The sequence below is a fragment of the Gymnodraco acuticeps genome, unplaced genomic scaffold (genome assembly GCF_902827175.1).
Source record: "Gymnodraco acuticeps unplaced genomic scaffold, fGymAcu1.1, whole genome shotgun sequence".
Lineage (NCBI taxonomy): Eukaryota > Metazoa > Chordata > Actinopteri > Perciformes > Bathydraconidae > Gymnodraco > Gymnodraco acuticeps.
Window position 1 is genome coordinate 1261321 of NW_022992289.1, and position 25369 is coordinate 1286689.

At 41.3% G+C, this 25369-nt stretch overlaps 1 protein-coding gene across 1 annotated transcript; it reads right to left on the reverse strand.

The window, feature by feature from the left end:
- Positions 1 to 25161, reverse strand: LOC117540850. Its single transcript, XM_034207734.1, has 39 exons — positions 25146 to 25161; positions 25002 to 25052; positions 23923 to 23991; positions 23745 to 23810; positions 23060 to 23116; positions 22884 to 22946; positions 22712 to 22783; positions 21703 to 21762; positions 20936 to 20992; positions 20365 to 20542; positions 13258 to 13326; positions 13052 to 13105; positions 12899 to 12970; positions 12409 to 12468; positions 12238 to 12312; positions 12088 to 12153; positions 11938 to 12006; positions 11752 to 11811; positions 11513 to 11587; positions 11365 to 11430; positions 11208 to 11276; positions 11049 to 11120; positions 10881 to 10946; positions 10529 to 10600; positions 8823 to 8888; positions 8485 to 8553; positions 8327 to 8392; positions 8162 to 8233; positions 7634 to 7696; positions 7286 to 7348; positions 7134 to 7193; positions 6919 to 6993; positions 6627 to 6683; positions 5792 to 5854; positions 5586 to 5660; positions 5319 to 5358; positions 5057 to 5108; positions 2311 to 2725; positions 1 to 1524 (listed from the first exon to the last, which is right to left on the reverse strand). The coding sequence occupies exons 6-39, from the start codon at positions 22928 to 22930 to the stop codon at positions 1 to 3; spliced, it is 4119 nt and encodes a 1372-aa protein (XP_034063625.1). The 5' UTR covers positions 22931 to 22946; positions 23060 to 23116; positions 23745 to 23810; positions 23923 to 23991; positions 25002 to 25052; positions 25146 to 25161.
- Positions 25162 to 25369: the final 208 nt, after the last annotated feature.

A 25369-nucleotide genomic window follows, 5' to 3' on the forward strand; every position in this document is an offset into this window, starting at 1 on the left:
TTAGATATTGAGCCCGTCCTCCAGCATCGCTTTGGATTGAGGTCTGGACCCTCTGTGCCCTCTCGCTCTCTCACTCGCTCTCTCACTTCCTTTCTCACTTCCTCTCCTCGTTCCCTCCCCCCCCTCCTCACCTCCTGCTCTCTCAAACCTCTTCACTCGTTCCTCATCGTGAGGAGTCTCCTTCCCTCCTCTCCTCTCCTCCCTGCTGCCCCCTCCCTCCGTCCTCGACGCCCCTTCCTGACTTCTATGCGACTCCTTCCTCACGTTTCCATGTTCCTCCCTTCTCGTCCCTCTCTCAGACTCCCCTCCTTCTCTCCCTTTTGCCGCCTCAGCCCTCCAGTCCTTCCCTCCTCTCTCCTCCTCCCCCCTCCTCCTCCAGCTCTCCGACCTCTCGCTCTGTTTCCTCTCCTTATCGATGTCTAAAGTTTCGTGTTTGCTTCCTCTCTCGCTCTTGTGGGATCGATCTTTGTCGCTCCTCCCACTCTCCCCCGTCTCTCTGCTGCTCCTTTTACTCTCTCTCTCTGGGTTTACCCTCTCAGAGTATTTTGAATCACCTGATCTGCCCTTCATCTCCTCTTGTTCTTTCCCAGCTTTATTTTTCTCCTCCGTCTTTTTATTCGCACTTTTGTCCTCTTTGGTCTGATCTCGCTTGCTCTCGTGCTTTTCTTTACCGGCTGTGATTCGGTTCTCCACTTCTTTGTCTTTCTTCTTTCCTTTCTGTGATTGTTCTTTCAAAACCTCCTCTTTAGTCGCTTTGACGCTCTCCAGTTTCTGCTCTTTTGCCTCCGCAGACATCTTCTCCATCTTGCTTTCTCCGTCACCTTTTCCCTTCGTACTCTCCTTCTCCGTCATGGCATCCCTTTTTCTCATTTCCTCCTCTATTTCCTCTTTGTTCTTAAGTCCCTCTCCTTTTGCGTTCACACTCTTCTCCTCCTTTTTCTCCTTGTTCACACTTGCCTTCTCCACCTCTTTAATCTTCTTCTGCTCCTCCACCTTCTTGTCCATTTTCTCCTCCATGAGGTCCAGCTCCTGCTCCAGCTCCGCCAGCTTCTTGGGATCAGACTCTAAATCGTCGTCCACCTCTTCCTCCACCTCCACGATCTCCTCGAACTCCTCCACCTCGATGCCGTCCATGGTTTTCTGCAGCTGCGTCTTCACCTTGTTCAGATCCAGGAGGCCATCTTGTAGTTCTTTGCACACGTCCCTGATTTTGGTGGCAAATTTAGTTTTGGCGCCCTTGCGGAGCTCGTGAGAGTCTTTGGCGAGGAAGAAGACGTCCAGAGCGAGGAAGAGACCCGACATGACGCCCGTGGTGACGCTGATGGCCTGCGCAGCTTTAGCGGCTCCGCCTGCCACTCCCAGAACCTGCACGGTGCTGATGAGTTTATCCGTGTTGATCATCAGGGCCTTCCCTGCGCGGCCGCCCTCCTTCATCACGTGCTTCAGGTTGTGGTTCATCGCCTTCTTCGCAGCGCTCTGGGAGTATTTCTCAAAGTCCCACTCCTGCAGGGTGGCCATACCGGCCTACGAAGCGACACAGACAAGAAAGGAAAGTGAGAACCGTGTCAGAAAGTATATTATTCAAAAAATAAATTTTAAGAGACACTACGAAGGTTGAAGTTCTTTCTGTGATTTTTAAGAGCTATTGCTCACTGGCTTCACACCACTTTTTTCTTAGAATTCACCATGAATACATACAAAAACTTGGGTTAAAGTTACTCTCATTTCAAGTATCTGGTGTTAAAACTACAGGATGACAAAAGTAATTATCCCGAATGAAAGAACCAGATTTTGGCATGAATTTCTGGGGGAAATAGTGCATGTGATCCGGAGAAAACATCCTTAGACAAAACAACGTAGAGTGTGTGTCTCTTCTCTCATATGTAGTGTTGGCAACGGCTAATAATCTTATGCCTACAACACTTTATTTGGTTAATAACCTTTTCAGTATGTTACACAAAGCCACCATCACTCACATTTTAATCTTTAACTTATTTCCATAACTATTGTAATGTGAAATGAATCTACCGTCTAACTAAACTATCTTCATGTGTAGTTCATTAACAAAGCTAACACACCTGTTGGTATAACGTTCCTTAAACTCTTCTCATGTTAAACTCACAAGTACTTAAAGTCTTGTATATAAAACATTTTTTAGGCTTTTATAGATGTTGATACTTGGGAGTCTTTTTACATAAAGACATACACATTAAAGAGATGACAGTGCTATGACCCTTGCTGCACCAGATTTATTCTCTGACAACCAGAGAAGAAGACTTGAAGGACTTACAAACCACTAAATGTCCTCACCTGCACGAACTCCATGCACTCCCTGATGTCCTTTATCTCCTCCTGGTATCCCTGGATCATTTTCTCCAGATTCTTCCGGTCCATGTTGGAGTGAACTGTGTCCGTGATGTTGGCTGTTGCCGAGGTGATGCTGCCGGCCGTCGCCACGGCGATCCCCACCGCCGTCACGATAATAGAGGCGCCCATAGTGAAAGGAGCCAGGATGAGGCCAGTGATTGTTGCGATGCTGCCCGCCACACTGGCCACGCCCCCCCCCACCGCAGCCTGCACCGTCTTCTTGTGGAATTCATCCGCAGCGTCGGCCAGAGCCATCAGCTCCAGGATTCGATGCTGTAAGGACGCCCCTCGCTTGTTGAAAAGACGCACGAACAGACGGGCGGCCATGTAGACTCGATCTGCCGCCTGCTCCATCATCCTGCACAGAGACATGAGGGAGGCTTGAAACTAAAAGGTATGCTGCACCAGGTGAAGGTACATTTAGAAGCTTGTATGTCTAAGACAGGGGGGGGGTTTCACCGAGGGCCACATAGAGAAAGATATACGAAGGGCTGGGCCACTCACTAGAGGTGGGGTATATTGCCTCGTAAGTTAAGTTATAAATTAGCACAATGTAGGTAAATTAGGCTCGATACATGAAGCTTTAAGAAAACAACAGCCTCACAGCTCTCCAGAGGGTTTCATTTATCTTGTTGGCAACTCATCCCTTAAAACAGGAGCCTCAGAGTGATTATAATAAGGGGAAATATGAAGGGTCTATTTCAAACTGGTTATGTAAAAAAGTGAATGGGCTTTTTCTTATCAACTAAGATTTGTTAGAAAATGTTTCCAACTTGAATTGACTGAATCTTTTTAAAAAGTGGTCTTATTAACACATGAATACTACTGTGTAATATATTTTTACTTTATATTTAAGATGTACAATATAAGAAAAGCACAAGTTTAATTTGTGGGCCATATTCCATTTAGGGCTGAACGATGAATCAATTTTAAATCAAAATTTGAAATGATGCAATTATAAAATCGCAAAGCCTGCGATTTCTTTTAGTTTTTTTAATTTAGTTTTTTCTTCTTGTGTATCAGTCGTCCACACCAATCAGAAGTGCAGTGCTCCACATGTACCAGTCATTGTTAACCAATCAGAATTGGCCCATGATAGAAGGTGATAGACAGATTGATCCAATCACCTGCCAAGTATTTTTGAAAGTGCCTGCCCTTTTCCAAATGGCTTCCAATGGAGCTTTCCTCGATGCTTTGGTGAAACAAACCATCTGAGTCAGGTTAGTAATGCTCCATCACATGTTTTACATCTACATCACTCCCGTCCTCCAGAACCTCCACTGGCTCCCCGTCCGTCAAAGAATCAACTTCAAAGTCCTCCTCATTACTCACAAAGCCCTCAACAATCAGGCCCCCCCCCTACCTCACAGACCTGCTGCACTACCACACCCCTTCCCGCTGCCTCCGCTCATCAGAAGCCAACCTCCTATCCATCCCCACCCGCATCAATCACCGGACCTGGGGGGACAGAGCCTTCTCCGTCGCTGCCCCCTCCCTCTGGAACTCACTCCCCCAACCCATCAGAGACCGCACTGACCTCACCACCTTCAAAACACTCACCTCTTCAATCTGGCTTTTAATGTGTGATTGTTTTTGTATTATTTGACTTTAACTTTAACTATATATATGTATTTGTTGTTCTTTTCACTATATCTGTAAAGCGTCTTTGAGCACCTGTAAAAGCACTAACAAAATAAATCTATTATTATTATTATTATTATTACTACAGGGTGAAACTTAAACTGAAGCTTGACTTTAAAGCAACCCAACGGAGGTTTCATGTAAGTTTAGTTCGTTCACTCGTAGCTCGGGCTGCGGGGGTGCTAGAGACGGGAGCATGTTGATGCGACCTTCCTAGCCGGAGATATGGCCGCATTTTACAATAAACTTCCGTTGGGTCGCTTAAAAACAAATATCGCAAATTGAATCGCAATATCTGTCAGAAAATTATTTCCCCAAATCGTGCAGCCCTACTTACATTATACTTTTTGAATTTGCTGAGGGCCGATTAAAAATGGTCCGCGGGTCGCATTTGGCCCCCGGACCGCAGTTTGGACACCCATGAACTAAAAGTATGGTGCACTAGTTACATTTAGAAGCTTTTATGTCTAAGAAATGGCATTTTCCTATGTGAAGGTGTCCAAAGGGAAATGTGCAGGTGGTCAAAGATAAATATGTACTACACCAAACTTTGACAAATATTGGACAATAATGATTCATTCAACCCTACTTCTAAAGAAAGCCCTTTATTAACAATTTCATAATCATACCAGCTAAAATAATTAAAGTATGCACCAGAGCACCAAGTCAAATTCCTCGTACGTATCAACCTACCTGGCAATAAACCTGATTCTGATTCTGTAAACCAGCTGGACAATGTGACATAGAATTATTCATTATCATTCCCTTTCTTTTAACCCAGCAGAGCATAACAATAATTCCTCATTCAAAACATGTTTTGATCAACTCAACCTGCACCTGGAGAGCAGCAGACAATTGATGATGCGTTCATGTTGGTTAGTTCGGGTTCATTCATCTGTTCTTAGTTAGTTCAAGCTGTCCCTTGACTTTTATGAGTCATTGAGCTTCCTGGCAATAGTGACAGTGCTTTCTATAGATGTGATAGATATCATTAGAAATAATATCTTCTGGGTAAATGTGAATGAAAATGTCCCAAAAATGTGCTTACATTTCCTCATCTTCCTCCTGTAAGTTAGAGTTCTCGTTCCACTCTGCCCAACCTGTGAGCCACAGCAGAGACATATCAGTTAGTACATGGAGAAAATACATGACACCGGTTTTTGTTACTGATTTTCAGTGCTGATTCTCTAATCTTATTTTTAATGACTTAATAATAATGCAACATTCTTTTTGTGTAAACAGGAATCAGTGGTTTTCTCTCGTTGACTCGCAAAACAAACAGAAACCAAAGTACTGAACATTACACTGACCTTTTACTGTGTTCCACCATTGCGTCAATTCATCACTTTCCTGAAAAAAGAGACAATTGTCAACGAAAACAAATCACAGATGCACTTTTTTTTGCCGGTCAAAATGTACACATGTGCCGATGATAGTTTTTTATTGCACAGAATTTGGTATCTCTATTTGTGGCACCATACATAAATATACACATTAAAGTAAAGTAAAGATTATGCTAAATAAAAGGCCAGACCGAATAAACCAAACCAAAAGGAGAGAAAGATTCTGAAACACACCAGCTCAGTTCCCAGAGGGTTTTCTCCAGTGGGATAAGCTGCCATCTCCACATTCTGCACGTCCACAGTGCTGTCCTATACAAAACAAACACACACTTTCACAAAACTCAGTTGAAAGGGTTTGTCTGTTAATACTCTCTCCAACATCCCCTCCTTTTGTCTGTTAGCATCCTACAGACTCTTTTTAATAATATCATCATGCTAACCTGTGCTGGGTTCAGATCCTGCATCTCAACAACTTCCTGAATATCAGCCATCTTGTCTGAACCCTGTGGAGGAAAAACTCTGTCAAATTGAACAACTTGAACACACCTCATGGACTGATCCACGGAAAATGTGTAAGTTATCAAAAACAGCTTTAACAAGAATTGAAATGGTCAGAAAAAGATTCGTAAATGGAAAACATTTCCAACATGTTTCTTTATTGCACAAAGTTTCAGATCTGTCTTTGGTGAATATTCCATATTTCATACTAGGGCTGCACGATATTGGAAAAAACTGACATTGCAATATTTCCCCCCCCTGCGATATATATTGCGATATGAAAAAATACAGGAATTGAAGAAAAGACAGTTTTTTTATTTTCCGCAAACCATCCTTTCTTGAACTTTAATGCTATACAATTGGTATTTTTTTTAACTATATTTAACCGGATGAAGGATTTTAGTCACGGACGTCTGAATCTTGAGTTATCAGAGCAACAAGCTGAGCTAGCTCGGTTAGCAGCGCTGAACTGCCCTGGAGAAACGCATGAAACTACTTTTACCTTTAAGTCACTCACTCAAGTACCCCTGACATGAGAGCCGCGCGAGTTTTCCTTTTGTAGCAAGCAGAAAAATAATTGTAACATGACGTGTTTGAGTTAATTTGCCTACTTAATATCGCACGTCCTAAAGAAAAAAGTAAATAAATAAAATCACACAACCTGCGATGTGAATATCTCGCATGCGCATATCGCGATTATCGTCACGACACGATATATCGTGCAGCCCTATTTCATACAGTCTATTGTCATAACTGAGGAATAACTAGAACACATACCTGTAAATTCAACTTTGACATTTTGGGACGAGTTGTCTTGACTCTGAATGAGACAACCTGAGAAACAAAACAAGAAAAGAAAAGAAGTTTTGTTAATGAGAAAATGCATTTCAACATCAAAATTAAGAGCAAACTGGAAGAGCAAGATAAAAGTAATCTCTTCATGATATAAAATCTAAACCACTGAGAAGAATAGCTGCTAACACCCCTGAGGCTTTCTGTCACAGCTACAGAATGGATGTAATAATAATAATAGATTTCTGTTTTGCTGAACAATTGAACAACAACTCACTCTTTTTTTCTTCTTGATGGTTTTCCTGCGCCTCAGCCCGATGCCTCCTGTCGGTGCCTCCAAGTCCTCACTGTCCTGCAAATGAACACAGAGATATCCAGACATGTACATTTAACCAAGTATTGTATTTAAGTACACATTTGAGATCCTTTATAATTAAACAGAATATAATAAATAAATGTATTTGATGCCGATCAGTGCCGATAATGTCGTACCTGTTGTTCAATTGTTTTGGGCGTCCTCCTGAATATTCCAGCGAACCCTCCTTTTTTCTCCTGTTACAAAAATAAAACATGAATTTCATTTAAAAAAGTCTTAAATATTGAAATACAATCAACCTGTATAACAACAATACATCAAGACTCACCTTTGTGGTTTCAATAAGATTATCGTTACTGTTGGACAATTCACCGAGTGCTGAAAGATCGTCCTTTAAAGTAAAAATAAACAACAACAAAAAGTCAATATCACTCAAACTTTTGTGTGGAAACCATTTCTGAGAAGAAACCAAAGTGGCTCATCATTTGTTGTCTGCGTTTTAATTCTTACTCATTGGTTCTATCTCTTGTGGTTATTATTTTAGACATTTGAATGTATTTTTCTTATAATTACATTGCTGAAACTTTTAATCCTGCAAAATGTTATAATTTGTTTTGAATGATCTCGTCTGTGTTGTTTTAATCTTGCTCTCGTCCACAGACATTGGGACTCTCACCTCTCCGTATCCTGGCAGGCTGTCGCAGCTGCCGTAAAGATCGCTTGTGTCTTTGAGAGGGTCCTGAAAAACAAAAAGTTTTAGCTTTCTGGAAGTTATTTACCTCAATCATTTATCCCCAAAATGTTTAATAACATATTTTACAGTAAGGCTTTCACACATTTCTCTGCATGATTGTTGGGGCAAATAATCACCATTAAAATATTATAGCGATAAACATAATTTAAAATATATATATAATTAATACTATACTTCTTAACTAGTTATTTTGTGTATTTATTATCTCTTTTTGTCAAATATATTACGCTCAAAATATGAACATAGGGAAGAGAAGAGAGAGTCTGTAACGCTGGAGTTCACATGATATGACCATATTTATATTATTGAAATAAATGCTATTTCATTGTTTTAAAATATCACAGTAATTGTGAATACCGGCAAAACAAGACCTGTTTTTTCACAGACCGCTAAACAACCACAAATGATGCACATCACCACATATTAAATAAAACATGTTTGTTAGGTTACCTTCTCAGCGACTACGCGTGGAGACAGTTTTGGAGGCTTCTTGAAGATCCCTGCCAGTCCTCCTGTCTTCTCCTGAAACATATGAAATACTCTCATGTTATTAATATTTAAATAATAATTAACAGAAGAACAAAGAAAACAGAAGATGTGAGACAACTTGTGTACCTTTGCTTTGTTTGCTTCTAAGAGATTTTCACAACTGTCCGATAACTTCGTATCCTCGTTTAATTCCTGAACGCACACAACCGGAAAGTGAATAAAACAAAAAGTCAAATGTTGTGATAAATATTGATATGTATGTGCAGGTAGAGCCACTGCTGTACCTCGTCTGTTGTCGTCCCCTCTGATGGTTTAGGAGTCTTTTTAAACATGCCACTGAAAATAGTTTTCTCCTGAAAACAGAAAAACACTGAGTAAGTGAACATTTCAATTTCATCAGTACTTTGTCAAAGTTAAGATGAACAAGAATAGACAGTAATAGCAGAGTAAAACTAGCATTTCTTAAGCTCAACCTGATTACAAAATAAACGTATTCATCCAAACTAGCTAATAAATATTCTAGTATTTTCTAATTGACATGGGAAACTGCATGTTGTAGTGCAATTCAATAATCGATTTAAATATTTTATAGTGGGGACATTTCTTTTTTTGTTCACAGTACCTTTGTGTTGTTGTTTTCAAACAGACTGTCATTACTCGCGGACAGCTCCTTCTGGTCGTCCTTGTCCTAGGTAGAGAGGAATGGACAGTTTATAATGTTTATTTCTTGTGTCTTCATTTCTTTTATGTACATTGCCTTGCGTTTTTTATGCTGCTTTAACGCAAACATTTCCCAAATGTGGATAATTAAAGTACCCATCTATCTATCTACCTACCTGCCCACCTATCTATCTACCCACCTATCTATCTACCCACCTATCTACCTATCTATCTAACTATCTATCTATCTATCTATCTACCCACCTATCTATCTACCTATCTACCCACCTATCTATCTACCTATCTATCTATCTATCTATCTATCTACCCACCTATCTATCTATCTATCTACCCACCTATCTATCTACCTATCTATCTACCCACCTATCTATCTATCTACCTACCTACCCACCTATCTATCTACCCACCTATCTATCTACCCACCTATCTATCTATCTATCTATCTACTTACCTATCTATCTTACTACTTACCTATCTATCTACTTACCCATCTATCTATCTATCTATCTATCTACCCACCTATCTATCTATCTACTTACCTATCTATCTATCTACCTACCTACCCACCTATCTATCTACCCACCTATCTATCTACCCACCTATCTATCTATCTACTTACCTATCTATCTTACTACTTACCTATCTACCTACCTACCCACCTATCTATCTATCTATCTACCTATCTATCTACCCACCTATCTATCTACTTACCTATCTATCTATCTATCTATCTATCTATCTATCTATCTATCTACCTACCTACCCATCTATCTACCCACCTATCTATCTATCTACCCACCTATCTATCTACTTACCTATCTATCTTACTACTTACCTATCTATCTACTTACCCATCTATCTATCTATCTATCTATCTACCCACCTATCTATCTACCCACCTATCTATCTATCTATCTACTTACCTATCTATCTATCTACCTACCTACCCACCTATCTATCTACCCACCTATCTATCTACCCACCTATCTATCTATCTACTTACCTATCTATCTTACTACCTACCTATCTACCTACCTACCCACCTATCTATCTACCCACCTATCTATTTATCTATCTATCTACCCACCTATCTATCTATCTATCTACTTACCTATCTATCTATCTACCCACCTATCTATCTACCCCTATCTATCTACCCACCTATCTATCTATCTACTTACCTATCTATCTATCTACCTACCTACCCACCTATCTATCTACCCACCTATCTATCTACCCACCTATCTATCTATCTACTTACCTATCTATCTTACTACTTACCTATCTACCTACCTACCCACCTATCTATCTACCCACCCACCTATCTATCTACCCACCTATCTATTTATCTATCTATCTACCCACCTATCTATCTATCTATCTACTTACCTATCTATCTATCTACCCACCTATCTATCTACCCACCTATCTATCTACCCACCTATCTATCTATCTACTTACCTATCTATCTATCTACCTACCTACCCACCTATCTATCTACCCACCTATCTATCTACCCACCTATCTATCTATCTACTTACCTATCTATCTTACTACCTACCTACCTACCTACCTACCTACCTACCTACCTACAATAGGTATAATAACAGTGTGTACAGAAGGTGATGCTAACAGAGTAACTCTCACCTCTGCTGTCGCCCCGTCTCCAGACGCTTTGGGGGTTTTCTTAAGAAGACCACCGAACAGCCCGCCTTTCTCCTGACGAGTGAAAACAGGATTGATTAATGTGATTGCCAACCATGTTTCGAAGCATACAGTTTACTTTTTTTTCTTCTTTTTTCGACAGTGGAAGAAGTATGGAGGAATTGTACTAAAGTAAAAGTAGTAAAAGAATAGAATATATCTTTATTGTCATCATACAAAGTACAACGACATTTCTTTGGCAACTCTCAATGCAGTAAAACAGGTTAAGTATACAAGTATTTAGTTACAGGGAATGTTACTGCATTCAAAATCTTATTAAAAGTAAAGCGCTGACCTCGTCAAACAGGTTGTCGATGCTCCCTGATCTTTTGAAGATGCCAGCCAGGCCTCCTTTTTTCTCCTAAAACATAGATACACATACAAAATAAAAGTCTCATGCAGTCAACACATTTGCTCTGGTTTCATTTAATGTTGAATTGTTTGTTTTTTCAGGATGAAGTACCTTTGGGGCGGGGGTGTCCTCCAGATTCTCACAGTTACCAGATAACAGTTTTTCTGTGTTCACCTCCAGCTCCTGAATTCAAACCAGAAAACTGTGAATTAAATATCTATCTTGTCCTTCACAGTAAATGTAATGACTGAATGAATCCAATCACAGTACCTTGTCTGCTGCAGCGCCCTCTGCAGGTTTCTGCGGCTTTTTAAACATGTTGCTAAAAATATTTTTGTCCTAAAACACACAATAGCTTTTCAATAAACGCGTTTTATTTAATGTATGTAGACATTATTTTAAGCTTCTGTCGCATTACACTGCTCACCTTAGGTGTGTTATTCTCAGACAGGTCATCATTGCTCGCTGACAGCTCTTTCTCAGCCTCTCCTTCCTGAAACACAGACATTGATGTTTTATGAAAACTGAATATTTTGGAGGTTCAAAAATGTATTTCACATTCAGTAAACACTCACCAGAGTCTCTGCCTTCACTCCGGACGCTTTGGGAGTCTTTTTAAGGAGAACGCCGAACAACTTTCCACCTTTCTCCTGATGAAACGTACAAGAAAAATGTGTTGAAGTCAATAAAGTATTTCCAATAACACGTGGAAATGGGTTAAAATCATTGCCATATGTCACTGTAGCTACTGTGCACATGATAATAAAGCCTTGAATCTTGAATATCAATATTGATGTAGATTTGTAACTCTGACCTGTTTGTTCCCAGATAAATTCTCAGTGCTGGCGGAGAGATCGCTGTCGAGCAACTCGTCCTGTAAAGGGTTTTCAAAAAGTCAGCACACACAAAAAAAATAGAGGAATACTAAATAAAAATACATTTTAATTTGTCCATCCTGCTTGAAAGGACATTTCATAACTGAATAATCAAACCACTATACCTTGTCTGCTGCAGCGCCCTCTGCAGGTTTCTGTGGCTTCTTAAACATGTTGCTGAAAATATTTTTCTCCTAAAACATAAGATTGGTCGTCATTAAACGCTCACATGAAGACATTTGATTTACATGTTTACGTCGCATTACACTGCTCACCTTAGGTGTGTTATTCTCAGACAGGTCATCATTGCTCGCTGACAGCTCTTTCTCAGCCTCTCCTCCCTGAAACACAGACATTGATGTTTTATGAAAACGGTGAATCTTTTCGAGGTTCAAAAATGTATTTCACATTCAGTAAACACTCACCAGAGTCTCTGCCTTCACTCCGGACGCTTTGGGAGTCTTTTTAAGGAGAACGCCGAACAACTTTCCACCTTTCTCCTGATGAAACGTAAAGAAAAATGTGTTGAAGTTAATTAAGTAAACTTTCATTTAGTTAAACATGTCAATATTGATGTTGATTTGTAACTCTCTGACCTGTTTGTTCCCAGATAAATTCTCAGTGCTGGCGGAGAGATCGCTGTCAGGAGACTCGTCCTGTAAAGGGTTTTCAAAAAGTCTGCAAATTAATAAAATATGGGAATACTAAATAAAAGTTGCCTTAATTATTGTTTTTTACAGATAATGAATAATTTCCCATTTTACAAAATATTTCTGTTTGTATTACTTAAATTAATTAAAAAAATAGAATACTTCTGAACAAATACACACATACTTTTGGAGAATAATGGGAAACATTTGCCAGATTTTAATGTAAAAAGAGAAACAAAATGTATCATTCTAAGACAGAAAAATAATTACTGCATTTTTAACAGAAATGTATCATGAGTTCATTCTTAGTGTGTCATTTAGGTCACCAAACAATATTAAAGTGATCATAAAAGACTTCCAAGCATGCCTCCATAATTCTAAATACAAAATATGAAGTTAAAGTGTTTATTTCATTAAAACATTTAACACATTTTACCTCCTCAGGTTGAGCAGCTTCTGCAGATTTAGGAGTTTTCTTGAATATTCCACTAAATATTCCTCCTTTTTCCTGAAACATACAGTTAAAAAGTGAGTGCTCTCTCCTTAAGTTATTCAGGACTGTTTTTAAATGATGCATACATATTGTTACCTTAGTGTTGAGAGCTTCACTGCTGCCTGTGAGTTCATCGTCTGACTCTGTTACCTGAGAAACAAAATCAAACACAACATTAAAAGCTGTTACACTTTCTGACATTTTTACATTATACTTCTAACAGTGATCTTTTACAGCTAACAGGAACAGCACTATATTAAAAAGGGACGCCTGAATGGGTTCATAAATCAGAGACGTCTTACCTCCTCTGCAGCAGCACTGTCTTCAAGTGTGGACGACCTCTTGAACAATCCACTGAAACCTCCTTTCACCTGAAACACACAAGACATTTGTATATAAACTTTATGCATTACCCGTTCCACACATAGAACATATGAATCGCTTACAAAAATCCTTACATATAACTCCAATAAGGACATGTTTTAGAAAAAAATTAAATTGTACATTTATACAGTTCTTCTTCTTATCGTGTCCACAAGGCAGTCAGTTACAGGGCTTGGTTAGATGTGGTTCAGCCACAGCTGAACACATTGCTGTCCCTTCTCATTCAACTCTGCTAAATCTGATGTTGTGCAGGGTTGCTCCAGCAGGGGGCATATCAGGAGATGTTGCATGGTTTGTGGTTCAATGCCGCAGTCACACACAACGTCCCCGTCATTTAGGTATCCCCATTTGGCGAGAGTGGCTTTTGCACGTCCAACACCAGATCTTATTCTGTTTAGGCATTTCCACACTGCGTAGTTGGTGTCTGCTCCAGGGGGCAGTGCCTCGCTCGCCTTTAGCTCCATTGTTGTTGCTGATGGGAGGTTGTCAAGTCTTTCTTCCCACCGAGTGACTCTTTCACTGCTTATGCTCGGTGTTCCGAGGGGTGGGACGCTCTTCAGGAAACTTTTCCTGGATTTAAGGCGGCTTTTGGCTGGCACAAGGCCAAGGAGAGGATGTCTTTGGTCAGTAGACTGTTGTTGGCGCTCTTTCTTGCTTGCTGCATTTCGTCGTATCTCTGGTGGGGCTATGCCTGCCAGGATGTACAGACGGTCTGTAGGTGTTGATTTCAGGCAGCCTGTGATAATGCGGCAGCTAGCATTGAGGGCGGGATCCAGCTTCTTGGCATGGGCAGCTCGTTCCCATACTGGGCAGGCATACTCGGCAGCTGAGTAGCAGAGGGCTAGTGCGGTTGACTTGAGAGTCTGTGGGTTTGCACCCCAGGTCGTGCCGGTGAGCTTGCGGATTATGTTATTCCTCGCACTCACTTTGCACTTGGTCTTCTCAGTGTGGGTCTTTTATTTATTTATACAGTAAACAACATAAAAATAAACAAGAAATAAAAACAACAAATTAAATACATTGTTGTCCAGTAATATTCAGTAATACGATAAGATGCACTCTTGGTCAATGTATTTTCTTAATATTTGTAGATACTTTTGATATTTTTGTAAACTCGTACTGTAAATACATCTTAACTGGACTGTCTGTGTTCTTGTGTGATTTCCCCTTTAGCATGTTTTTGTTGTATTTATGTTGTAACAATGTCTTAAGTCCCAGTGGCGAACCGTGTCTATCACAACTGGACCTTCTGTAGACACACACACACCCGCCGCTGCCCCCCCCCCCCCCTCCGCGGCATTATAATGTCCATCTTTTCACTGAATTGTCGGCTTGAAAAGGGCAAGGCAAGTTTATTTATATAGCACTTTTCAACACAAGGCAATTCAAAGTGCTTTACAAAAAATGAAAGACATTAAGAAAAAGGCATTTAAAATCAGTCATTAAAAAGAAAAGCTAATAAAATAAACATTAAAAGAAAAAATACATGGATAAAAGTTACAGTGCAGTCTAAGATATGAATAGTTCAATTAAAAGCAGTGACAGTGCAACTCTGACTACTTTTAAATATCCAAATATCTGGAACAAACTCCCAGAAACCTGCAGGTCGCAGGTTTCTGGGAGTTTGTTCCAGATATTTGGAGCATAATAACTGAACGCTGCTTCTCCATGTTTAGTTCTGACTCTGGGGACAGAAAGCTGACCAGTCCCTGAAGACCTGAGAGATCTGGATGGTTCATAATTTAGCAGGAGGTCAGAAATGTATTTTGGGCCTAAACCATTCAGTGCTTTATAAACCAGCAGCAGTATTTTGAAATCTATTCTTTGACACACAGGAAGCCAGTGTAAAGACTTCAGATCAGGAGTGATGTGATCCACTTTCTTAGTGTTAGTGAGGACTCGAGCAGCGGCGTTCTGAATCAGCTGCAGCTTCCTAATATATTTTTTAGTGAGACCTGTGAAGACACCATTACAGTAGTCGAGTCTACTGAAGATAAAAGCATGGACAAGTTTTTCCAAATCCTGCTGTGACATTAGTCTTTTAATCCTAGATATATTCTTTAGGTGATAGTAGGCTGATTTACTCACAACAATTCCGCAAAAAACTTCCTCTTCACCTGTTGCACTTGTCATTTCAACGTTAAAAACAATAAAACGGCATGAATTGCTTCGTCGCATTAATCTAGATCAGGGGGTCACCAACCTTTTTTAGGTTTACTGTCAAGCGACTTTGTTACCCACTTTGAAAAAAAGGTTAATGATATTCGCTCTTCTTTTTCTGACTCACCTTTACTCACCGCTGGGTCACCAGACCCTCCTTCCACCAACACACTAACCTCCTTTTCCCCTCTCTCTCCAAGTGAGGTTCTTACCCTCATTACCTCTGCCCGCCCTACCACCTGTCCTCTGGACCCTATCCCTTCAAACCTCCTTCAGACTATCGCTCCTGATATTCTACCGTTTCTCACCCATTTCATCAACACTTCTCTAACTTCTGGTCACTTTCCAAACAGTCTCAAGGAGGCAAGAGTAAACCCTCTCCTAAAGAAACCCACTCTCAACCCGTCAGATGTTATAAACTACAGGCCTGTCTCTCTCCTCCCGTTCCTGTCTAAATCACTTGAACGCGCTGTCTTTAAACAACTCTCCTGTTATCTCAATCAGAACAACCTTCTGGATCCGCACCAGTCTGGTTTCAAGGCAGGTCACTCCACAGAAACTGCTCTCATTGCTGTCACGGAGGAACTGCACACTGCCAAAACTGCATCCCTCTCCTCTGTCATCATCCTGTTGGACCTGTCTGCTGCATTCGACACGGTGAATCATTAGATCCTCCTTCGCACTCTCCAAAAACTTGGAGTTTCAGGCTCTGCTCTTTCCCTACTCACCTCATACCTCAAAGACCGTACCTACAGGGTTACTTGGAGAGGGTCCGAGTCCGACCCTTGTCAATTAACTACGGGGGTCCCTCAGGGCTCTGTTCTTGGTCCCCTCCTCTTCTCCTTGTACACAAACTCGCTCGGATCAGTCATTAGCCCGCATGGTTTTTCTTACCACTGCTACGCTGACGACACCCAATTAATTCTGTCCTTTCCCCGCTCAGAGACCCAGGTCGTCGCACGCATCTCTGCTTGTCTAGCTGACATCTCTCAGTGGATGTCTGCTCACCACCTCAAGCTCAACCTTGACAAGACTGAGCTGCTCTTCCTCCCGGGAAAAGATTGTCCAACTCTTGACCTGACAATCAACATCGGCACCTCAGTTGTTTCCCCGACTCAGACTGCAAGGAATCTGGGTGTGACCCTAGATAACAACCTGTCCTTCACTGCAAACATCGCTGCTACAACCCGCTGCTGCAGATACACGCTTTACAACATCAGGAAGATACGTCCCCAGCTGACTCAGAAAGCGACTCAGGTTCTGGTCCAGGCTCTCGTCATCTCACGCCTAGACTACTGCAACTCCCTCCTGGCTGGTCTACCTGCATGTGCCATCCGACCTCTGCAGCTCATCCAGAATGCAGCGGCTCGTCTGGTTTTCAACCTTCCTAAATGTTCCCACACCACGCCGCTCCTCCGCTCCCTTCACTGGCTTCCGGTAACTGCTAGAATCCACTTCAAGACACTGGTACTTGCTTACCATGCTGCGAATGGATCTGGCCCTTCCTACATCCAGGACATGGTTAAACCGTACACCCCAGCGCGTGCACTACGCTCTGCATCAGCCAAACGACTCGTTGCGCCCTCGCTGCGAGGGGGGACCCAAGTTCCCATCGGCGAAAACACGTGGGTTTGCTATCCTGGCTCCAAGATGGTGGAATGAGCTCCCCATTGACATCAGGACGGCAGATAGCTTGCACATCTTCCGGCGCAAACTGAAAACTCATCTCTTTCGACTCCACTTCGAGCGTTAGAACGATTAACGAAGCACTTTTATACTAATAAAGGACTGGCTTATCTAAAGCCAGTTGAGTAGCACTTGAAATGTTTGGCTCTATGAAACCTGATATACTTATATGATTCTGTTTTCTTCAAGGTTGTATCTTCCTGGTCGAATGTACTTATTGTAAGTCGCTTTGGATAAAAGCGTCAGCTAAATGCAATGTAATGTAATGTAATGTTTTAGGGTGAGGGCTACTTTCAAAAAATAAAACAAGTCGGGGGCTACTTTTACTCCTCTTTTGTTGTTTTTTGCAGTGTATATATTTAGCACATTTTAACATTATTATATGCTGACCTTTAACCTTTGTGTGCTGTTTGGGTCTGTGGGACCCGTTTGCAGTGTTTACTAAAAGAACATGTTGCAATTTAATTATTTTAACCTGCTTTATTTGGGGGGGGACCTCACCTCCTCTAGTGGGGTCCTCACCTCCTCTAGTGGGGTCCTCACCTCCTCTAGGGGGGTCCTCACCTCCTCTAGTGGGGTCCTCACCTCCTCTAGGGGGGTCCTCACCTCCTCTAGTGGGGTCCTCACCTCCTCTAGGGGGGTCCTCACCTCCTCTAATGGGGTCCTCACCTCCTCTAGGGGGGTCCTCACCTCCTCTAGTGGGGTCCTCACCTCCTCTAGGGGGGTCCTCACCTCCTCTAGGGGGGTCCGGGGGCATGCTCCCCCGGGAAGATGTATTTTTAAAATGTTGAAGTGAAGTGCATCAATCTGGTGCACTTTGAGCACAACATGAATGTATGGATACAGCTCTCAACACTCAGATGAAAGGGAGATGTATACTTTTCAATAATCCAAACATCTTTAGAATATGATCACAACCAATAACAAATCATTTCAACTTGTTTATTCTTATCTTATGTTACCTAGTTAGCATTCTTTCTTTTTATTTATGCATATTTTACTAATCACTCCCCTTTCAAACAGTTTTTTTTACTGTACTATAGTACACATTGGAATGATTTCTTACTTTATCTATATTAAATAGATAAAGGTGTGCTCTCCCTAGCTCTCGCGCTCGCTCTCTCTCTCTCGTTCTCTCCCTCCCTCCCTAGCTCTCGCGCTCTCTCTCTCTCTCCCTCTGTCTCGCTCGCTCACAGAGGCTGTGTGCTCCTCCGTGGCGATGACGGCTTGCGTTAAAAAAATAAATAAACGTATTTGTAAAGTGGGAGGACACAAACGGGGTATCGAAAAGTGCGGGGGACATGTCCCCCCTGTCCCCAGTGGAAATTACGCCATGCGTGTGTGTGCGTCAAGTGCAATAAACATATATGCAAGTTGCAACACACACAGAGTAAAGCTCTGCCCCTCATGTGTTGTATAGGCTGCACGACTAGGCTGTTCAATGGGGCTGATGTGTTGATTCTGCCAGAAGGGAAATCAGCAGGGAGGTGCCACATTGCTTTTCTTCCTGACTGCAACGCTGGTTCCGCAAATCAAGCAAGAACGTGATTGGTCGATATTCATTGTGGGGGTGGGGGAGGAGGGGTGTTAGATAGATATAGAGTTGTAGTAAGTAGATAGAGTTCGCTATGATTTAGGTTTCGTTTATGCATAGGGTAGATTCTTTTAATTACATTTCCTTTTTTGTTTTGTGTATTTTTTACATTTTGGATTTGCTTGGCGAGTTATTTTTAGAACATGCCCCGCGGGCGACTCACGTTGCCCCTGCGGGCGACTAAGTGCCCGCGGGCACCGTGTTGGCTACCCCTGATCTAGATCCTCTGCCTCGAGCCAGTTAACTAGCGGGCCTTCTAGAATACCCTGGAACCGAGGGAAACTCTGGAAGAACACGCCCATTGGCTACAAATCAATATATGATTGGTTGATCAAACTGTCAGTTCAAACGTACGCTCTCATTCAGTGCAACGGCCAGGGCATCCTATCAAGGATGTAGAATACCTGGTTGAAGGATATTCTACCCAGAGACCCAGAACAAGATCTGATTGGTTGCTTTCTTTTCTAACACAAAACCACTGAAATGCGTAGTGCATGGTCCGAGAAGGACAAACAAATCAACGTAACACTGTAATATTACAGATCAACAACACAGATACGATTCTTATTTAATATACATTTTATTAAATTGTATTTATATAATTAAATCGATTTTTTGTTTGTTTTATCTGAGTGTTCCAGATGTGAATACCTTGAAGGCCCTGACGGTTCGCCACAATAGGCGCTTTCACACTGCGGTACTTTTCCCACAAAGGTTCATGTGAACTCTTTAGTTCTCATGAACTAAGTACAGATCGCGTTCACACTGGAAAAAGTCCCTGAGGGAGGATTAGGCAAATGAAGCCGCTGACGTCACTTGTTCTTCTTCTGCTTTGGGTTTACTGGCAGGCCGCAAACCACTTCACGGCGTATACTGCCGCCCAAAGTCCCCGGCCGGAAGTCCCCGGAGTTGGGGACTGGCTTCAGTAGAAGCTGCTGGGACTCCCAGCAGCTTCTACTGAAGCCTTCCGAGTAAATTTCCAGAACGCCGACACCTCCTCATCTCCACCACTCCCATGTTTTATTTTGTGTTGCCATAAGTTAGTCTCTCTGCGTTTCTGCGCTGGGTTAATGCTAATGCTAATAATGCTAATGCGAGGATAATAAAATGGCGGCTTCACAAAACTTTTTGGGAGTTTTACGGGGCGTGGTTTGCAATCCTTCCAGCCAATCAGAAATGTAGCTCTTTTCTCACAAAAGAGCCGTTCGAAAGTCCCTGCTCTCTAGCAGCTCTCTGCTCTCTAGCAGGGCATTTCGAGCGGGTAAAAAGGTTCACATGAACTCATTTTAGTACCGGCTCTTTTTGGTGTGAACGCGATAAAAGAGTTCACATGAACTAAGTTCACATGAACCTTTGTGGGAAAAGTACCGCAGTGTGAAAGCGCCTAATAAGTCCTCCTCCATTCACCATGTATCAGTATTAACAGGTACACCGTAGGGAACATTTCATTGCCACATTAGATTTGAGCCATACGAAGGGCTGCAAATAAAGATCCCTAACATTTTGTATTCATTGAACTAATTTCCTGGAGCCCAACAGACAGATTTCCCCTGATGCCTGAGACCGTTTGTACAAGTGAACTGACCTTAGTGTTGGTCGCTTCAGACAGACTGTCGTTGCTCGCCGATAGATCTTTCTGTGCCGATAGATCTTTCTGTGCCGATAGATCTTTCTGTGCCGATAGATCTTTCTGTGCCGATAGATCTTTCTGTGCCGATAGATCTTTTCTGTGCCGATAGATCTTTCTGTGCCGATAGATTCTCCTGAAACAAGAAAACTGTCAGAAACAGAGAGCAGCTCAGCGTGTGAGAAAGTGTTGGATACAAATATTCTAACGTCTGTCATCGAGTCAGATGAGGAGTTCTCTATTTCTAAATAAAGACAGGACTTTATATCATTGAGCCTGTAATGACAATAAAGAGGAGAGGTATTTTTTCATACACTTTCAAAGCTAAGCCTTTATCTATAATCACACAGACATCCCTTTGGGTCTCTGGACATGGGCTGGTTTGCAAAATATAAAAAACAATACACAAACCAACAGCAAGTGTTGAAGTGAAACCATGTAGTAAGTACAATAAACCAGATTTGTATAAGAATAAGACGTTTACTGTCTGTGTCTACATGAAAGCTGCGTTGACTTTGAGAAGCTGTACCTCTCCGGGTGTTTTGGGGGTCTTTCTGAGGAGTCCACTGAACAAACCACCTTTCTCCTACAAGGAAGCAGAAAACGTTAAAGCAAACTCACTTATGTTCCATAAAAGGTCCCCTATTTTACTGTTTCTCATCAATATACTACAGGTCTCAGATATATACAAACATGTCTCTGAAGTGTTTGGCTCCAAACACCGAACGGATCATTGTAGCATTACCCATAATCCCCTCTGTTTCAGCCCTGTTTCAAAAGTGCTGATTCTCTGTCTGTTACTTCAGATGAAAATAAGGAGCCCCTCCCCACGCCCCTCTGAGAGACATTTGGTTACAAAGAACTCAATGGTGCTCTAGGAGGAGATTCAGGTGATAAGGTGTGTGGGGGGGGGGGGGGGGTTACCTTGGTTGCTGATTGGCTAATGCCAAACATTGTTATGACATCATAAAGTGGCCAAAATCTGATCAGCTCTTTTTCAGACAGATTTCTATAGAAATGGATCAGGACAAAAAGAGAGAGAATCTTTGTTCCTGAAACTTTCAGAGTCTCTTTCCACAGAGGGGACACATGTTGATGTAGAAGAGACGTGAAGAAGTGGATTTTGCATAATAGGTGACCTTTACATTCAGAATAACAAAGCTCCTTATCTACTTTTTATAGAGCAGCAGATCTTTTAGCCTCAACTTTTTTCCTTCTCATGTTGGTGGTGACTACCTGGTGACTCATTTGGTTTCAGTGTGTGTTTGAGGGGAGGATCTGATGATGAAGACTCACCTTGTTCTCCGACAGGCTGTCAGAGCTGGCGGAGAGCTCACTGTGTAACGTCTCTGAACCCTGAACACAACAAAAATGTTACTCAACCTGTGCCGACAGGGACAATGTAACCGGTTAGTTAAAGAAAAACTGGTTGATGCAAGAGAACAGAGTTCACATGTGTTTATTATGTACAGAATCGTTTAAAAGCAGCTTGTCTATTAATAATGGAAGGATTGTACAGGCTGCATTGAAAAGGAACTGGACTGTGTGACACCCCAAAACTATATAATATGGCTTCTTTAAAAAAAGGAATTTTTATTTTTTTTAAATGTTCTGGTATATGGATTTTTTCCTAAGTATATTGGACTGTATTATTGTAATATGTAGGATGACCTTATATATAACCCATCTTGTACATGTATGTGTTATTTACGTTCTGAGTGTTATTATTGATTTGATACATTTAGTTTTTCATATTCTCATGTTGAATTTTTGGGATTTGAGACCTTCTACATGTTGTGACCCCTTGTTAAAGAAACTGTTCATCTACATTGGAGTACTATTGGATAGAAAGGTAAATGCGAGAAAATAACTAATAAAGAATACGTTTAAAACAAGTAAAAAATAAAATCAACTTGTAGGGCTGCTCAATTAATCGTATTTTAATCGCGATTACGATTATGGCTTGCAACGATTACGAAAACAACGTAATCGAAATAAAACGATTATTTTTTTTCAGGGTAATCAACTGTTAAAAACATACTGTTCACATTTTTTCTCTCCACTAAATGGATGTTTTCAAAGTCAATGAATAATCGCATTTAATAATCACAATTACAATTATTGACCCAAATAATCGAGATTATGATTTTTGCCATAATCGAGCAGCCCTAGCAACTTGTCTGTAATTTAGATTTCAGCCATGGACATTTATTATTTGTATATACCATTCTGAAATATGTTACAGCAACAGGCTGCTACATATTTCAGTAAATATTACATGTATGTGTAAATACATTTCAGTTACCTGTCCAGGTGTTCCCTCTCTAGAAACCTTGGGAGACTTTCGCAGCATCCCGCTGAAAAACCCTCCTTTTTCCTATTCAGACAAATTAACTCACACCATGAGTCAAATGTCTACATCATTTTAATAATGAATACAATAAAATACGGTCACTTCACAAAACTTCTAAACTCACCTTTGATTTTTCAGACAGATTGTCACTACTGCCCGACAGATCGTCATGTAAAGACTGTCGGTCCTAGAAGACAAAATAAACTGGTTCAATACGTTTATCAGACCACGGGATTTAACTAATGATATGGTTTTGTTGAAATTAATTAGCATACTATAAAAGTTTCTGAGCCACATCACCTCGTCAGTTTGTTTGGGAGACTTCTTGAACATCCCGCTGAATATTCCTCCTTTTTCCTGAAACACAAAAAACAACAACAACAACAACAACAACAAACACACACACACACACACACACACACACACACACACACACACACACACACACACACACACACACACACACACACACACACACACACACACACACACACACACACACACACACACACACACACACACACACACACACATCACACACACACACACACACACACACACACACACACACACACACACACACACACACACACACACACACACACACACACACCACACACACACCCACACACACACACACACACACACACACCACACACACACACACACACACACACACACACACACACACACACACACACACACACACACACACACACACACACACACACACACACACACACCACACACACACACACCACACACACACACCACACACACACACCACACACACACACACACACACACACACACACACACCACACACACACACACACACACACACACACACACACACACACACACACACACACACACACACACACACAGTTAAGATGTATTCTTGTCGAGGTCAGGTCAATGTGAGGCCTTTAAGCAGGACAATCTACCGTCTGTGTGTAAACTGGTCCTTCACAAAGCTGCTCACCTTGTTGCTGTTTTCAGACAGACTGTCGCTGCTGGCCGACAGATCGCTGTGAACGCTCAGACTGTCCTGAAACACCAAACGTCATATCACAGGAACATACAAAGTCAAAATGAAAAATATGAACATTGACTTTTTTGAGTGGTTTTTTTTAAGAATGAAGCTATTTTTTGTCTCTAACCTGCGCCGGTGTCTCGTCTGTTGTTTTGTGGGATTTTCTATGGATGCCAGAGAAGAAGCCTCCCTTTTCCTGTAAAACATGTAACCATTTGATCGTGATAATATTAATACAGATACACAAAGCAAACACACACACCTACAGCATCATGATGACACTGCACAAAAACATCTCAGAAATGAAAGAGTTAGTTTCAAAGTATGATAAAAGTGTCAGCTAAATAACATTTAATGTAGCAGTCCTCTTAAACATGGATTACATTTCTATTAAATCATACTTCTACCAAGGAACACGGGCAGCCATCTCTAGCCCTGACTTTAACATAAACGCACATACGTTTATGCAGATTTTTTTAAACTAATTTCTTTGGCTATTTGAGGCACATCTTTCAAATGAGAGCTCGTTTCATAACAGCGGTTGATCAATAATTTAAGATCCTGAGTATGATGTAAACCACATGTGTCAAACTCAAGGCCCGGGGGACAAATCAGGCCCTTGGTGGATTTAATTTTGGCCCTCCGGTATATTGCACCTTCACTCCATCCTGAGGGTCTCCTCCGCTCAGAGCCTGACCCCAAACATTGATGAACTTGAACCCGAGATGAGATGCCAAGTATCTGCTTGAACTAGCACCACAGAGCAGCACACTGAGTTTAAATGGATGTTTCCTTCTGCACTTTGTTTCTCACGACAACAGGATGTTTGTTTTGTTCTTTGAGGGAAATAGTTTTGTTGAAGCTGTTGTTGGCCTGTGGAGAAATGTAATCATAAGAAATGACTCCGGAAAAGCTGCAGATAGATCCATAAGAAATGAATGCAACTGATTATTTAATGTTTCATGTTGTTTTTATAGGCAATAATTGAAGCTTTGTTAGTTCCAGGTTTAATATGTGCAATAAGTTCATTTCAATACGTTTTGCAATAAACATTGAACCAGTCCGGCCCTCGACTTGTACCCATTTTTTTATTTTGGCCCACTGTGTATTTGAGTTTGACCCCCCTGATGTAAACGGTCTGTTTCTGTGTGAAGTGGCCTTTATGCCACGGGACACTCTGTAGATTATACCATAACAAAAAGCTACCTTATCTTCCTCTTCTTCTTCATCTTCAGGATCACTGTCTGCTTTGTGGACCTGGGGGTGAAAAGGCAGAACAATGAGTAAGAGGAACTGAGAGACTGAAAGTGACATTTATGATGTGAAAAGGAGCAGAAGAGTTTAAGTTACCGTCACAGCAGGAGACGACGATTTCTCTTTGGGAGTTTTCCGGAACATTCCTGCAATCTTATCTCCGATATCCTAAACAAAAGGTGGAAAACAATTAGATGTTTACTTGTCTAACAAAAAGCTACATTAATGTCCTTCTTTAAACACATTTGTTTGAAATCTGTTCTCCCTGTTTGCTTGGAGACATTTAAAAAGAGAGAAACGTGGAAATAATGTTACCGTTT